The sequence below is a fragment of the Tetrao urogallus genome (genome assembly GCF_951394365.1).
Source record: "Tetrao urogallus genome assembly, chromosome: 15".
NCBI lineage: Eukaryota > Metazoa > Chordata > Aves > Galliformes > Phasianidae > Tetrao > Tetrao urogallus.
This window is the reverse complement of record NC_136828.1, coordinates 12749524-12767408: the sequence shown is the minus strand read 5'-3', so window position 1 is coordinate 12767408 and position 17885 is coordinate 12749524. Positions and strand designations below refer to the sequence as shown.

Genomic DNA, 17885 nt, shown 5'->3' with positions numbered 1-17885 from the left:
TACAACACAGCTGTGTTCAGCTGAAGGCCATCCAGGCATACAAACCCTTTGGGCCTTCAAGCAAACTTCCAAACACTCCAAATCTGCCCGTGGCGTTTTGCCCCGTGTGCCACCGCCCGCTCTTGGGCTGCAGAGCAGCACGTACCTTGGGGATGAAATAGCCTTTAAAATGGGTGTCAGCAGAGGTGCAGCGCGGAACGTGTGGCAGAAGGGTGACAAATCTCTGCACCTCGTGGATGACCGCGTTGGTGAAGGGCATGCTTTTCCGGTCCTCAAAGGTAGGCAGGCAGCCAGGGCCAAGAACGCGCTCAATCTCTGCACGCACCTTTTCTGTGGTCAAAGGGAAGGCATCGAGTGAGGAAATCATCTCCAAACCCTGACCCATGGTGACTGCTGGCTGAACCCCCCCCGGGATGTAATGAAGATATGCAGCCCTTGGCAGTAGGTGAGAGAAAGCCCTCGGATCCCTCAGTCCTGAAGGGCAGCATACAAAGCTTGGACAGAGATGGACACATGGCGGGCACTCAGATTTTGCATGCCCTGGAGAGCAGCTATGGGGCTTTTGCAGGTGAGCAGCATTTATGAAGTCACTGCAGAGTGCTTTAATTCCCTGTGTAAGAGGCCCACAAAGGTGTCTCACTTTGAATCTCGGGGTACTTCATCATCAGCAGGACAGCCCACTGCAGGGTGGTGGATGTGGTTTCAGTGCCAGCCATGAGCAAGTCAAGAGCAGAGGCCAACACATTTGCATCATGAAAAATGGTATTGCTTTTATTATCCTCCTGTAGGGAAATAAACAGAAAAAGGCAGCGCTGTCAGCATGGGAAGACAGAACGTTGCAGCAGTGTGGCTCTGCACAAGATGCCACATCAGTGGCCACTGTAATGCTGAAATACCTCTTGTTTGAAGACCAGAGCATCAATGTAGCTCATCAGACTGTTTCCATTAATATTTGCTTTGCTTTCCTGGATATGTTTCTTTAGGATCACACACACCTCTTCCACTTTTTTCAGTATCATCTTGTGAGGTTTGAGAAGAAATCCAAGAAATGGGTAGAAATTAAATAGCTAAAAAAAGAGGGGAAAAAAAAAAACGTTCTGTAAAAGACTGCAAAAACTTAAGGATCATAAGTGAGACATCAGTTGGGTGAGGAACCAAATGACACAGTATGAGAGTCTCTCTTTCTGGCTAACTAAAAAAAATGTAGTGTATAAAAATGTCTCCTACGAAAAATTCTTTACAGAAATGAATGGGAGCTATCAGACTTGTCTAGACACAGCCTATAAACATGAATTAAAAGAACACAATTAAGGGAAAGTGATAGTGAACTCATGAAACAATGAAATTACATTTTTAAAGAGGTAATAAAGCAAAAAGATAAAGCATGAAGCTCTAGCAAAGAAAACTCCAAATGTTTAGCAAGCCAAATACGTTTCTTTTGAAACTGTTAGAGCATCATTTTTAATTTTCCCATGAATTATAAATCAATTACACTCAGCATGGGGGGTGACTTACGTGCAGGAATGGGGAGCCAAGAAGGAGCATAACTTCATCAATGAGTCGCAGCAGAGTGACAAACGTTGGGTCTGCGTAGTCAAACCTTCTCCCAAATAGGATAGCAAAGGTGATGTTGGTGGGGGCTGCGTTCAAAAGCCGAAGTCGGAATGGCCCACCTGGAAATGGCCCAAATCACCTGCATTTGTCTTCCAGAGCAACCCTGAGGTATCTGCAGTGGCTCTGCAAAGTAATAAAACACCCCAGCTCACCTTGGAAGGATTTGATCAGCTCAGTGAGAAACTGCAGCTCCTCGAGCATCCTTTCTTCTGCAAGCCGCTTCCCCATGCCCAGCTCCCGCATAGCTGCCAAGGTGAACCTCCGTGTTGTCTTCCAGAGCTCTTGGGAAGAGAAGAACACACCTACGGAGGGATGGATGGTGTGGCTGCACAGCTGCTATGGGGTTTGCTCGGTACATAGGGGCTCTGTGACATGCAGGGCCGGGTGCTGTGGGAGGGCTGCCCTGGGAGAGCCCAGCCCCACGCAGGTTCCACAGGGCAGGAAGCAAACTGCTGTTCACACCTCTGGGTTTTGCCTATTTATAGCTATGCCCCTTCTCAGCCACACACAGCAAAATCTCTATGTGTGGTATTTGTCTCAGGCTGACTTGTTTTCCTCCAGGAAAACAACGCAGCTGTTTCAGAGAGCAAGGCTCGGAGCAGACGACACTGCTGTGTCCATGTCATGAACGGGACAATTTCCCTGTTGCAGTTTTAGAGGATGAACTTTCTTCTGTGCAAGGGGATGAGGAGGGATGGCAGGGAGGTACCACAGCTTACAGCTGGGAAATCTCCCCAGCTGGCCCTTAGGTGATGCCAAAAGCTCTCCTGTTTGGCAGAGACCAGCACAGCAGGCAGCCCTGGTGGTGCTCCCTGCCCAGCTGGCTCCAGAGCTGAGCACGGTCTACATCGTCACACAGTGCACCCCTCCTCACTCCGGGCCTCACTTTTAAAAACAAGATGAAAAAACCCCACACGCTGTATGCATTATATACATATTAGGTCATCAAATCTTTTCCTTTCAGCCCTGGATTATTCCCTTCACTGTTTTTCAATGTCTCGTCTTGGGCAATGTATTACTTCTTAGCATGCAATGCAGAAATATGCCAAAAATCTGTTTACAGAAGTAATTGTTTGAGGTACAAACAGCTCGTGCTATTGCGCTCCTGCCAGTTCTTGCAGTCTTTATCATGAGTCATGCATGATCCAGGCTCTGTCTGAACTGCCAGTAACTGCAGAAGAGAGATTGCATAAGGACATCAGCCTTCATGTGAAAAATAATTTCCTTCCTTCTGCACTGCAGCAGAACCCTGGAAATGTGACCCAAGTGCCGCAAAAAGCAAAAAAAAAAATGGATAAGGCAAATAGGAAGGTGCTCACAGCTGCTGTTCTGCAGAAAGCAAACTGCCTCAATCCCTCCCCGTGTAGCCACCGATGGGCTCAAGACTCCTAAATGTGGTTGAAATTGAAAGAACACGTCTGGAAAACAGCAGAGTGAGCGTGCCCTGATCTCTGCAAGGCACCGGTACCATTTCCATGCTGGATTTGATGGAAGATGGGGATAGCAGGTCTGTCTGCAAACACATCCGCTGTGTTCAGAAGTGCATCCTTCACCGCCTCGTAGCCGCTCAGCACCACCGCCTGCTGCATCCCCAGGTGGACAGTGAACACTGGCCCATATTTCTCCGAAATCTGCAAGGAGAGGAAAAATCAGCGGTCAGCGGTAGCACTACGTCCTGCTCTGCTGGTTAGGTCGTTGAAGTTGGAGAAGAACTCTAAGATCACCAAGCACAACCCCAACCCACCCCCACCACAACACCAAACCACATCCCTCAGTGCCACATCTCTGTGGTTCTGGAACACCTCCATGCTGGTGGCCCCACCATTCCCTGGCAGCAGTGCCAGTGCTGCACCATTCCTTTGGGAGACATTTTTCCTCCTGTCCAACCTGTCCCTCCCCTGGTGCAGCTTGAGGCCACATGGAGCCAGGAGTTGGACTTGGTGATTCTCCTGGGTCTCTTCTAGCTCAGGACATCCTACCCTACCCATGTTTTTCCAAGTCCAAGCCACTCATGGTTTTAAATTATTTCCCCTATATCTTTTCTTCAGGCTGTGCTACACTAACTCCCTTCTAGAAAACCAGCATGACGAGCAAGACATACAAGCTATTTTGGCAACTACAACTAAGCATCCGCCTTTCAATTTGGCCATGTGGACACTCAAATATTTTGGAGTATTTCACAGCATAAAGATGCCAAAGTTTACGTTCATCCACCCAAACTGATGCAGATAATCATAGCCTTCACTGTGTGGGCAGCTCTTACCTACTGACAGCCCACCAAACTCTGCACAGTTGGGGTTGAACAGTTTCCTTCATCATCCGGAAAGCTTTGCATTTAGTTAATTAAATCACATTTTAAAACCCCAGCATTTGGCACGAAGCAGTTATCTCAGAACTGCCATTGGAGGGAGAAGTGCAGCCATTCCCCCCCCCAGGGCCCCAGGCAGCACGTGTGCTTGCTCCTACCTTCATCAGAGACCTGTCCTGCCTCCTGATGTCCAGCAGGTGCAGGTTGCCGATGATGGGCAGAGGAAACGGACCGGGAGGTAAATTTAAAGCTGATCGTTTAAAACCTTTTACAACACAGAGGAGTGCAGCGATGAAAAGCGCAGCGCAGAGCCAACAGGTGAGCAGGGGCACCAGGGCAGCCATGCTGGCGGAGCCTGGCCTTCTGCACTCTGCTGAGAGTTGTTGATTAGGACACTCACACTGTATTTATTGAGAGTATTTGATGCCAGGGCTGCTGCTGGGCTTTGCACGATCCTCCCCTCCACGCCCATACCTCACAAAATTGGGAATTTTTGTCTGTGAAAGGCAAAGTCCAAACACAGCTCGGGGAGGTGTGGGTTCCCACGCCATGGAGCTGACTGGGTTTACTGCCATTCTTCTGCCTGCAATAATTTGCCCAGAACCTGAGTGACCCACACCTGTTTCACAATTAAGCAGTAATCATGAAATCTCTCTTTATATTCCCTCTCTCCATCTCTTCCATCTTCTCATCCAATCTCATCTGTGGACACCAGCAGCTCTTCACCATGCACTTTTGATAGCTTACAAATGCCAATTCCAAATCATCCTTCACAGCCAGCACCCACCCTGCAGCACAGCACAGCACAGCACAGCACAGCACAGCACAGCACAGCACAGCACAGCACAGCACAGGTGCAGCAGGTCCTGTAGTGCACTGATTTGCTCCAGGGGATGCATGAAGTTGCACACAGCCCCTTCCAGCTGCTCCCCCCTCCAGCGAAGCATTTTCTCCCGTAAAGAAAAACAGAACCAGGCAATCTGCAAAAGATTCGGGATGCACTTGTTAGCTCCCTCTGCAGATTTGGAGCTCCATTCCTTATCTCTTCCTATTTACTGAATCTGGGCTGTCCTAAGGCTCTACCTATAGACGCCTCCTTCCCTTGCAGCCCTGCAGCACACCTTGTGCCATCACATCACACAGCCACATGCAGCTCCTCTGCTCTGCTTCGGGCTTCCAGTCCCTTTCCCAGCCTCACTCAGGGAATTTAAGGCTGGGGGCTGCCCAGCACCACCAGGTCCATCCCTGTGCAGGGACCCCCCCAGTGGCAAGGGATTACAGACACAGACGGTGTTCCTTGCTGCTTGGAGCAGACATTGGTGAAAAATGAATTCCGCACCGCAAACCCCAGAGCCGTGGTTAAATTCCATGCGTCCTGCTTTTATGAGCGGGGTGCACTTCTTCCTGCGGCTGCGGAGTGTCACCTGGTGCCACTTCCCCTCTTTACCCACCAAAAGGGACACAAGACCCGTGTGTCTTGCAGAGCTGCTGCGTGGCTGTGTGCCAGGCCTGCTGCTCCCACTGACTGCAGTGAGAGCTGCCAGACAGAGGAGACCAAGCACGGCTCCCACCCCGCGGTGCTCCCTCCCAAACCCGCCCTCATTACACACAACAGCCTTTTCCTGCGGTGAGAGCAGGAGACCGGGAGTCTGGAGAAGTGCTGCGTGTCCCCGCGGGGACAAGGGCTGTCTGTGCAGCTCTGGGCAGAGCGCTGGGAGCAGAGGGCTCTGCTGTGAGGGCAGCCCTGTGCTGCAGCTGCCCTGGGGCTGACCCAGCATTGCTACTATCATTGCTGGAAGGTCTTTGGGGCTCCGTGTGAAGGCAGTGGTGTAGGAGCTGCACCTCCTCACACTGTGACACAGAACCACGTGGAGCCCAGCACTGGGTCCCAGCCCAGCAGAGGAATAGGGGTTACTCATTACCTCCTAGGTGAAGCAAGCCATGGAGGGGGCAAAGCTGGGCACAGATAACAGCATCTTGGATGGAATGCAAAAACGCGTTCCCATGAGATTTAAGGTTAAAAATTAAAATGAAAATTAATCTTTATCTAGGAGTAAACGAACCTTTTGAAAAGTCAAACCTCCCCGGGTCAAGCAGGGTCACGCAGCACAGGAGAGTCACAGGAAGAGAAGCCCTTACCCAGAGTGCCAACCACCCACCGGCCTGGGAAAGGAAGTCATTACCCTGGTGTTTGCAAAGCATTTGGAGGCTGAGCCCTTCCCAATTAACTGCTGTCTGACAGAGGACCAGAGCCAGCAGCTGAGCTCTCCTGCCTCAGCCCTGGGGCCAGTGAGGGGCAGTTGGGCACAACGGCCCCATTTTGGGGGTGTCACACTGTAACTGCACAGCAAGGGGCAGGGGAACAACTCACTGCTTGAGCCCTGAGCAGTAACACTAACACAGAGCCTCTCTGGGCACCCTGCGCCACTGTCTCACTGCCTGTATCATAAAAACTTTTTCCTCATATCCAAATCTCAATCTGCCTTCTTTCAGTGTGAAACCATTTCCCCTTTGTCCTGTGACACAGAACCACTACAGAGCACATCCCCTTCCCTTCTGCAGCCCTTTCTGTACCGTACACAAACATGACACACAGACACAGGGCAACGACACCAGCAGAACGCAGCCCTGGCCACGGCCCTGCGAGCACGGAGGCAACCAGCTGCCCTTCCTTCAGAAGGAGATTGCCCCCAAACTGCTTCTCTGAGAGCCTTTAACATGGACTCTATTTGATGACTCAGTGCTGCGTTTCCAAACGCTGTTCCTCCCGTGCAGTTTGCTCTGCCTGTTTGGTTGGGTGGCATCCACACACTGCTTTTACTTTTTGATCCTGTTGCTTGTTTACGACATGGAGGAGCAATGTGGGAATAGAACAAAGCGAGCACAAACCCAAAGGCAACCCAAAGACCATCGATGGCACTGCCGGCCCCTCAGCCCCATTCTGCTGCACATCCCACTGTGTCTGACTCACCACCACCCTCCCATAGCTACTAGTTAAAATGCCAGCCTGCTCCCAAGCTGCCAACCTCGAGCCTGTGGCATGCTGTGAGAGGGAACATTTTGGGGAACGCAAAGGCCTATTGATGGCTATCACCACCGCATCCCTCCAGGCTTCCTTAAACACAGCAGTGGCAGTACTGCCCTACTGAACGCTGCTGTGTCAGCGCAGAAAGAGGGCCTGCACTGCTGGGTGCTGTGTGTCACCTCACTGCAAGCAGCCCTGACTCGAAGGGACAACCTGTGAGCAGGGTGGGTTTGAAAAAGCAAACGTTTCCCTGTATTTGCATTCGCATTACTGATACAGTCTGGCGGCCAGGTTCAGGGAGTGGAAACCAGGAGCGTGGTTTCTATTCCCAGCCCAGCCGCTGACTCCTTGCTGCTGCTGGCAAATCTTTTAATCTCCTTCCCTCCGCTTTTCCCTCCCACAATAAGGGCTGGGCGGCCCCCAGGGAGCCTCCGATGGAACACGGCAAGGGCAGGGTGCCGGCCCCACTCTGCGGGGCAAAGCCAGGCGCTCCCATACAGTTGCACTGCTCAGAGATCCCTTCCGCAGAACCACAGGATGGGTTGGAAGGGACCTCAAGGATCACGAATCTCCAACCTCCCTGCCACAGGCACACGCCCTGACACCACCAGCACTGATGTTTCCGCACATCACAGCAAACCTCGGGGCACTGAGACAACCGCATCCACAGCATCACCGCCTGGCACCCGCTCTGCACCCCTGGGCAGATGTGCCCCTTCTCTCCAGCACGATTTCCCTCCAGCACCACAGGAGGATCCCAGCCCGCTGTCCCAGCACCAGAGCTCCCTCTGCTCTTCTGGTTGGCACAAGCAGCCACGCCGGGAGGTTTGGGGAGGGTGTGGGGATCCTGGTGCTGAGCAGGTGCAACACAACGGCTGCAGGTGGGCGCACGCATCCTCCTGCCCATCCCTTCCAACATTAAAATGATTCTTAAGCACTCTGTGCCGCGTCATGTTGTGTGACAGCCCAGCTGCTCACTCCTTGTGCAGCCTCTGGGACCCCGCCGAAATAACACACATATGCTTTTGGGGCAGAGGCCAGCATTTATCTTAAGAGGTGCTTTAGGATCAAAACAATCACCACTAATTCTTCCCGTTCACTACTGGGGATTACAGGACCACAAGTGACCTTTCAGATTCTTAGGATGTGGATTACGAGGGGCTTTATGGACTAATCCTAATGACTTGAGCACCCCCACGACCTCAGCAGGCCTGCAGACACAGTGCTTCCCTCTGCCCACACAGGAGCTCAGGGCAGATTTTGAACCCATTTCAAGAGAATGTCACATTGGTGCCCCTTATAACGATCCAGTTGAGTTGCAAGGGAGATAAGGTGACCTGGGTAAAGGTCATTGCTGAGTGAATGGCAGGACTGTTGGGACGAGCCAGCTGAGACATCAGCTAGCCTTCTGCTGAGACCACTGCTTTATTACTTTCAAATACTACCAAAAGACCCTGAAACGTTGCAGCACGTTTTAACCCAAAGGGCTCCAGTAGTATAATGCAATCTTTGATATTTTCAGATTTCTACAGCAAAATGTTCCACACTACTGACAACACCTTTCCCATCACTGGCTGAACACCTTTCAGCTCTCTAAAAAACATCCCAAAATCAAACTCAAGCCCTGGCAATGCATAGGGTTGCTGACACCAGGGCATGCACATGGCAGCTCCCATCCCCCAGCAAGGCAGCCCCATTTCCCATGCCCTCTGATGTCTGCCCACAGGCAATGCTGAGCAGCAGCTGTACAGAGGCTGCTAACAGACTTCTATGAGATGTGGAGGACCCCCACCCCACAGTGGTGCACACAAGGTCAGCTAGGAGCTGCCTCCTGTTGGCAGGATGGGAGCACCAGCAGCAGCCAAAGGGACTGCATCTGTCACAGCCCCTCCATTCCTCTCTCAGAGAAGTGACCATCCATGGCACTTGTGATGGGGACAGCATCAACCCGCGCTCACCTGCTGTGTTTTCATCTTCTGCTGGCACTGAAAATGCCACCCAGAAAGGGCTGAGACTGCCTGTCTGCTCCTCATTAGCTGTGTAATTCAACACAAGTCCATATTTTCTTATTAAACAACGTCAAAGATGTGCTCACCATCTCTCTGTGGTTAATATTTTTTCCCCTTCCTTTGTCTAAAGACAGCTGAAATAATATAAAAAAGGATTCAGAAAACAAAAGGGAAACCCTTGGGTTTTTTTTTTAAATATTTTCTAAGCCTGAACCAATTTCTGGAAGCAATTGGCAAGCTGGCTGCCACTTTCCTTCCAAGGACAGCATCCTGCAGCCTGGGCCGTGCAGAAGAAGATATGATACAACAACCATTGGTGTGCAGCCACACAGAGCTGTCAGACCACGCTGGCCACGCTCACACTCTGGGGCTGCTCGTGCTCCAGTGACACCGTCAGCACAGATCTGTGAAATGCACAAAGTCTATTGGCACGTACTGATGCTAGCAGTCCTACGCTGCAGCTCAAGCTTTCAGCACACCCCAAGAGCTTGTAAACCAGCTGTTTGGTCAAGTTAAGCCCACAGAAAGCAGACAAATAAGATGGCTGTGAGTCTCAACAGACCGGAACCGGGCATCAAGGCAAGGCAGGCGCCAGGCTGTGTGCTCACACACTGCAGCCTCCCATCACAAAGCAGAGACGTGCTGCCCTTTGCTTGGCTGCATCAGATTTGGGCTATTTCATGGGGCTTAGGGAAGCCCTTCTGGTACAAAGGATGCTAGCAAAGGCTGCTGTACCTCAAGAAGAGCACACGGAACCGTGGCCTTTCAACAGAGCCTTCTCTGGGCCCAATGGAGCTCCACAACCAGTGAGGATTTTGGCAGGGCTGCAGCCAGCCTGGCTATTTATAAAAGCAAATGAGAGGGACAGATTCTGTGTCCCAAGGCTTACAGTTCTCTAAAATACAATGAGACCATAAAGAAAACAGACGTCAGGTGTGACAGCAAAGGCTGTGTGCTACCTGAATTATCAAGAAACCTTCAAAACAATCAAAATCACTAAAACTGATAGGAAATTGCTGTGCACGGGGGCGTGAAGGGGAACAACCTTCAGCTGAGCGCTCACATATTTGGGGGGTTTTATGTGTTTGTTTCTAACACAATTCCCCTTAATTCAGCCTCCAGGTTGGAGGCACAGAGAGGTAGGACCAGAATTCTTCTGGCCATGTATCTACATGTGGCATTTCCTGACCTTTCAGTATTTGATTCTGAAACCTATTTACATTTTTGACGTAGGTGTGTTTGTGGGTTTTATTGGAGAATGCCAACAATTTTCTGCATGTAGGAAAAAAGAGAAATCATTAAGAGCGACTGCATGAGTGCTCTGTGTTCATCCCAAGGTCCCTCCCTCCACCTCCCAGCCAAACTTTCCTCACAGCACAAGCTTCTTATTTAGCTTTGTTTGGACAAAGAAAGATAAACCACTGTTTTGCATCGCCCTCCTCCCCCCGTCATTTATACATCAGCTGCATTTAGCATGGTATTCTCCACTCCTCGTAGGAAAAAGAGAAAACATAATTTGAGAAATAATTATTTTTGACCACGCTGAGTTGTTGACTCTGGAAGCTGTTATGAAGAAGTTAAAATAGAACGTAATTATAAATCATTGCTAAGCATCCTGCAAAGGCAAGGACATTTAATTGTGTCCTTGTATGACTGCAGTCGCTGTACACAACTAATACTCCTATTTGCAGGCACAGAAATAACTGGCTCACTCAGCCATACAGAAAGGAAGACATAAAAGGAAACCAAAGCCCCAACGAGAATAAACCACTGGAAAGTTTTATGTCAACAAAGCTGAGTTTAAATTAAGTAACATCAATTCAGTATTTTGACTGTAAGTGAATCAGAACATTAAAGCATGTTTTGAAGGGAATGCTTATGATGAAACTTCTGTGACTGGATCCTGCACTAAGTGAAACTAACAGGAAAGTTCCTACTGGCTTCTTCTGCGTAGCACCAAACCCACATAGCAGAGTTACTTTTCCAGCTTTAATGCTCATTCTGAAAATGAGAACAGCAGCAGAACTGGCAGGATAAAGGCCAAATAAATGCCAAATAAATGACTTACCAGTTACAAGACAGTGGCAAATACAGCACCGATCCATCATGTTGCATATGGGTGATGAACTAAAATTAAAATTCTATAAAGATTTTCCATTCTTATGTTTGCTAACTTTCCGAGTGCTGCCTTTGCAACTGAAGTCCCTTTCAGTATTGCTTTTTCTGCTCTGACTCAGCGGCAAAAGTCAAAAACAAAACAAGCAGAGCAAACCCAACCAACCAAAGCCCACCAAGCCCCAGTTGAAGTGCATTTCTGTACTGCCTGAAGGGGTGGGAGATAAGTCAAGAGTCACCTTGCTTTAAGTGAACCAAAACACAGCAGAACTATTCTCCAGCAGGAGGAAATAAGGAAATAAATTACATGCCCAAACAGCCACAATATATCCCTTACGAATGAGAAGAGAGGATTCATTGACTCAGTAATTTTACAATGATGATAACAAATTAAAACTGTGGAGACAGTGGAGAGCCAACAAGATATACAACCCACAGCCAGGATCAGTCAAATTAAAGGGAACTTTTCACGTCGTCAGATACTGAGTAATTAGTGCTGTCATTAGAGGCACAATTCCAGCTTTAAGCAATTTTGAGTAATTAATGTTCCTTTATTTTGCCTGGAAGCCCTGACTTCAGCACTCTCTTCAGACAGGATCCTTACAGCTGGAGCTCCACAATGCAGATTAGCCCAAGAAGACGATCAGAGCCGGCAGATGAAGACACAATTAGTCAGACTGTCCATGCACACTGTTGCCTCTCGCCTGGGACTCAATTTTTATTAACACAGCAGCCATGGCGTGGAAACCCAGACACGATTCTGCCCTGTCTGCAGCCATAGGATAGTTTAGGCTACAAACATTAACATCTGCAAACTCTACGTGACCAAAGGATGGAACAAAGTGAACGAAGTGATGGGTTGTGTCTGCCTGCACAGCTCTGAGCAGCTGCAGGAAACCCATAGCTGCAATTACCCACCCCATCATGTAAAAAAATACATGGAGGAAATCCTGATAAATATAATCATCAAGCAATGTAAATTTCTAGATTAAAATCCTAAGATGAGCAGGAAGCAGAAGCGAGAACAACTCTTCTCTGACACCTAAAATGCAATTATAAAATCCCAACAAGACACTTAGAAAACTTCACCCCTTAGAATTCATCTTCTCTTCTGACGGAGAGAAAAAAGCATTGGTTTCTGCTTGGGCTAACAGCAGGTCTTCTTTAGTTGGAAACCTCACCTTCAAGAAGCCCAGATCTTAAGTTATTTGTTACTAGGAATACATTTCATACTTCTGAAAGCTTGTAATAACCTGTGACTGTGAAGGCTGTCAAATCCACTCAAATGCTTCTTACTGAAAAATTAGGCCAGCATATCCATAGATTCTCCCCTCCTTCATCCATCCACATTAAAGCAGTAATTCCCAAAGACAGCCACTCTTCTAAAATGCACATTCGATAAAGTTGTTGGTAATACAGCATGAACAACATCTGCAGGAAGATTAAAGAATCAGGTCAAGAACACAGCATTGAATGTAAGTGTTATTAAATCATAAGCCAATACTGCAACATTTGAGTGATTGATGTCTTTGGTTCTCACTCAAAAGCCTCACTTTTAGCACATTCATAGGAGATAAATGCCCCATGTCAACGCAAATGAACGCAAATTTACTCTTCTGGACACCGATCACAGAGAAAAATGAAAACACAACATTGGCAGGCGGCACTCAAAGTGTTGCTGTGCAGCACTTCTCATCACGGGGTGAGTTTGGGCACAATCAGATGATTTCACTACGCATGGTCAGAAGATCTGAGCTGTTCCCATCTGTGCATTATCTGAGTATCTAAACAATTGCTGCAAAGCACTGAAAACCTTTGAAATAGACAAGGAAAACTAACAAAGCTGATGGTATCTCCTGATTACTGCGTGAAGTACTAATAAGGAACTGTGTTATACAACCCGTGCTCAACAGACTGAAAATGATCTTTCCCAAATCCAAATGACACACTTCTGAAGCTGAAAGTGACAGACTGCAGCTGGCTGAGCAAACACTGCACTGTATGCTAATGCTACAAGCTGCCATTGTAAAGGAGCCTCCAGGCTTTCTGTTGGCTGCTCTGCTCTTCTTGTTAAGAACTACAAAGCTCCTCTTACTGAACAGTAATTAGACAGAGAGTTGGAGAAAAACTAACAAGAGAGGTGTGTTTTTCCAAAGATAAGCAGTGAGATTGCTTTTAATCAATGCAGCATGTCTATGGATCATATATGGTGCTCAGTTTTGACTTCATCACCTCAAAACATGATAAATATTTGTAGCTGAAAACACGAGTACAAACTCAGAAAATGCAGTATTCAGATTCATTATCAAAATATGTCTTCACAACGAATTTGAAGTATTGCACGTGATATTCAATGCTTCTTTCCATCAGACAAGCACCGAGACACAGAACCGCTCTCAAGACAGCAGCTGCAGAACTTGGCGTATGCGCTCGCACTTCTCCATTATGGTTGGGTCTTCTGCATCCGATCCATCCAACTCCTGCATCAGAGCTTCAGCTTTCTGCACAGTTGTGTCTCGTGCACTGCCCTTAAGGCCCTGCAGATAGTCCAGTAAAATGGTGAAATGCTCATCTGGAACCTGTAAAAAAAAAACACAAGGAATTAAAAAATACCTGCTTTGTTTTCTTCTCTTTCAATGTTCATCCACAGTCATGTCAAAGCATTACCTGAAAGGTGGTTAGGTGAACTGCACAGCCTTTTGCATCAGCTGATGCCCACCTTCAAATGGAAGAGTTTCTTGCCAATGCTCAAACTGCTAGGAAGGACAGATTGCAGTGAGAGAACTGTTGTGGGCTCAGATGGGCAAAGCATCTGAGGGGAAATGCTGAGCAGATGTGGAATTGATGATCAGCAAACGCAAACACTGCCTGAGAGAGATCCAGCTTGTGAGGGCTGCTGGAAGGGAAGAAGCATACTAGCCAGATCCTAGTTTTGGAAACATGTATGCAAACCTTACCAAATTCAGGAGAACGGCACGAATGTGTCCAAGGAAAGAATTTTGTGCAAGTATCCTCACTCCTACCCAAAACCATTTGTTTGCTACGCTGAGATACCACCCAGCAGCACACAACAGATTCTGACTTTGACTGAATGCTTACACAAAGGAATTGGATGTAATTTGAAAAAATTGAGACATATGGAAATCATTTTTAAATCACGCTGACTAAAACTGATGCACTCCTTTAACACATCAGACATCAAAAGCAGTTCAGTTATCTGCTGTCGCCTTACCCCCGTTTTACTTCCTTTCTAATTAACCAGTAAAAGATTAAATTTTAGCTTGTCTGGTGCAACGTACAACTCCATTAAGAAATCCTGGCAATAACCTCACAAAGACTTCTGATGATTCTGCAGTATTTTGAACCAGCTTGCTGTCAACAGCATTCGGTGAACAGATCTGTTTGAGGCATTTCACCTTGTGTATCTGTGGAACTGGTTGGAGCCAATGAGAGAATATTTTTACCATGAATCAGGAGATGTGACAGTGACCTCACCCTGCAAATATGTTTCTTTGTTTGACTTTACACACACAGCATTGCAAGGCGTACTCAGCATGAGCAAAGCTGAACACATACGTAAGTATTTAAAGGCCTGGAGTCATTGCACGAGGGCTGCTCCAATCCTGTGCAGTATCGACACAGCAGAGAAGACAGAGCTTCAACAGACACTTAATTTACAGCTTATTTCTGTGGCGACATTTGGCAGCACAACTGTGATCACTAAAACTTCTATCGCTCTCAAAGAAGAGGAAGAAAAAATACTCCAATGCTGCCTTAATCAATAGGGGATATTACAGAGCAGTGAATCAAAGGTGCAGCCTGCACTCATCTTCGTAACTCATGCCCTATGAAAATCTTTATGGACTTCACACAAACACTCCTGTGCTAAAGAAACAGTACAGATAAAAAAAATGTTAATTTTATAATGGCTAACTGAAACTGATGATACATGAAGTGTGCCTGTAATATAAAACCAGCACACTGAAAAACAATGGAAAAACCCCAACACTTTTAAAACTGCTTTTACTCAGGGTAAACACACGCTGCTAACAGAGACAAATGCTGAGATGCAAACAGTGTCAGCACGATGGTCCTCCAGCACGGGTCTCAGCACCGCGTGTTTGAAGCTCAGCCACATTTCTGTGCTCCACCTTAGCTAAATTAACTGCATCATTTGTACCCCCTGTGCTCAGACCTCGTGGCACAATCACAGCTCACTGCGTGCAATCACAGTTAGCTGGATTGGTTTTGGGGGTTGCAATGTCAGGGCCTCTTGGTGAGATTTTAGGAGCGCTGCCTGTCTTTAAGCTCCCAACAGGGAGGGCTGAAATCGGGTACTGAGGTGGCCCATCAAAGTGCTGGCAAGCGAAGTGATGCCTACAGGATCTCACTGTGGTTGTTGTAACCCATTTTCCCTTTTTCTTGTTTCTTCTCTCTTGCTCACCTGCCTTGCCTCTGCCTGACTAACTAACTAACGTGACTAACTAACATGCATTGGAGCAGACTAACATGGAAACAGCCAAACGTGACCCAATAACCACCAGCCCCTGAATGCTCAGGAACTATGTGACACCATGAAAATGGGGAAATGCTATCGAATAACAGCAGGGAAAAAGCAGGTATCGCCTGTCAATAACCTGGCTTTTCTCATCGCCTTCTGCAGGAGCTCCACAACCCAGGGATGTGCAGCCCAGAGGCCGAGGACAATCGATGCAGTTACTTGCTGACAGTGCTGTGCCAAAGGACAACCAGCAACAGGTGATGCAGCATTCATTCAGAACAGGATGACAAAGAAGTGCACACACTGTAGATATGCAGTCCTGAGCTCTGAAGCCTTCAGCCTACAGCAGATGGATTTTAAAGGCACTTAAAAAAATTGCTTTGTAAATGACTAGAAAACCTCTCTTTATATCTTACAGAAAGAAGAATATCAGTACAGGAAACTTAATTTAGCTCTTGGCATGGCTTTTCAGTAAGAATACAAGTGACACCAAGAGATCAAAGACGTGGCTTAGGAAGGAAGTCTCCTTTTGTATTGTAGCCATGCTCAGATATCCAACGGATTTTATTCTATAATGGACAGGAAATCAGATTTGGGTATAAAAACACAGGCAAAAGCAGCCCTGCCTCGTCCTGACAATGAAAAAGACTTCATACATGCTTGATCATGAGCACTTGAGTGGCTCTGCTCATTGTTCTGAATCTGAATGCAGATGTTAATCATTATCTGTAGCTCATATACAACGCATCTTTGATTATTAAACAGGACAAAATACTGTGAATTTAAATAAATCATCACGCTTTCATCACGTGAAAAAAAAAAAACAACCCCACAACAAAACTAGAAAGGAGGTTTTCATTTCAGTGTCACAGAATAGGGAATGAAGCTGTGTTTTGATCTGTAACACAAGCACTACTTAGGGTTAATTATTTCCCAGTATGTTGCAACACAAAACCCCAAAGCAAACAGGTAAAAGAGCAAAAATGCCATTCTGCCCATAAAGCAGTTTCCAAGCAGAGTTAAAGAGCACACACTGACTTGGAAAGGTGGATAAACCTTTTAACAGCACAGCTTAAAAATAAAAGGCAATGCAAACAACTAGATACCTATTATCAAAAACGCACTTGGCAGCTCATTACGCTGTGTGAACATTTGTTGCTTTCACAAAGCTCTGCTTCTAATCATAAGGGTCCTCTGAAAGTATTTTTAATCACAAAAGCAACACCTTCTGCCAGGTGGTTGGTGCAGTTTGGGTCAGGAAGATGGTGATGCTGAAGGGTGTAAGTGCACACACACAGTCAGCCACACCTGACTGAATGCCAATGGAATGAATCAATAAGGAGCTGCTGTGCAAACAGAGATGTGTGCTCAGTTACACAACGGGAACGTCAGCTGCAGTGCTCTGCTCTGCACTGCAATGCTCAGATGCTGACTGGAAGCTATGTGGATGTTGTTTTTTAAGTTATGAAATGAACGGATTTGGGTGACGATGAAAGGCTGGCTTCTGGTTACGCTTTCTACAATCAACATGAGGTTTCACTTCTAATGAGAAAGCTATTCTAGCATCTTGGCAATGTATCCGTACGTCTTATATGAAGCAGAGATATCTGAAGCAATCCACGAGCTATGGCTCAGAGTCACAGTATCACCAAGGTTGGAAAAGGCCTCTAAAATCACCCAGACCAACCATCCACCTGTCACCCATATTGCCCACTATTCCACAGCCAGAAATTAAGGATATGTTCAAATCTACTCTCATTAAGTTTCAGGTTTATACAAAGCATCATTCCTCCTTCTGGCTGACGTGCTTTAGTCTAGTAGTGTCCATGGAACAACCACCCCAAAACAGAAAGGTAAATAGCAAGCAGTCACAATGGCTGAGTATTTTAGCAAAGTGCACAGCTAATGCTAGTAACCTTGGATTAATAAATAATAGCTACAATGAACGTATAAAACTTTACAACATTACCACTGTGAGAACATCTCCTGATAATACAAACCTTCTCCTTCTCATACATGTGTGAGAGCAGCCAGGTCTGCCTCGTCTTTTGAAACTTCCATTCCTTTGGGTTTTCAGACCAGCTGCAATACATTAAAAAAGAAATAAAAAGCTTAAAATATCGCGTGATCAGAATATTTACTGTTCACACACTATTTCCTATAGGGAATCTAAGTAACTTTGCATGCTTGATGTTGTGTCGATGCACAACGTTGTGTTGGTGGGATATTAGCACGTGTTTTCCTACAAGTGGCAAAATAAGGCTAGATGGCTTTTGTGCAAGAAGTGAAAAGCTCATAGGAAGAGACCATGGC

General features: G+C 47.0%; 1 protein-coding gene across 1 annotated transcript in view; it reads right to left on the bottom strand.

The window, feature by feature from the left end:
* Nucleotides 1-17885, bottom strand: part of CYP2W1 (cytochrome P450 family 2 subfamily W member 1) — a gene marked incomplete at both ends in the record, with an annotated part of 37075 nt that overhangs the window by 825 nt on the left and 18365 nt on the right. Inside the window, 7 exons of the mRNA XM_079543119.1 lie at nucleotides 146-330; nucleotides 641-782; nucleotides 897-1067; nucleotides 1516-1673; nucleotides 1767-1916; nucleotides 3083-3245; nucleotides 17573-17654. Of these exons, the coding sequence (XP_079399245.1) occupies nucleotides 146-330; nucleotides 641-782; nucleotides 897-1067; nucleotides 1516-1673; nucleotides 1767-1916; nucleotides 3083-3245; nucleotides 17573-17654 (1051 nt within the window). The remainder of the gene's footprint in view (nucleotides 1-145; nucleotides 331-640; nucleotides 783-896; nucleotides 1068-1515; nucleotides 1674-1766; nucleotides 1917-3082; nucleotides 3246-17572; nucleotides 17655-17885) is intronic.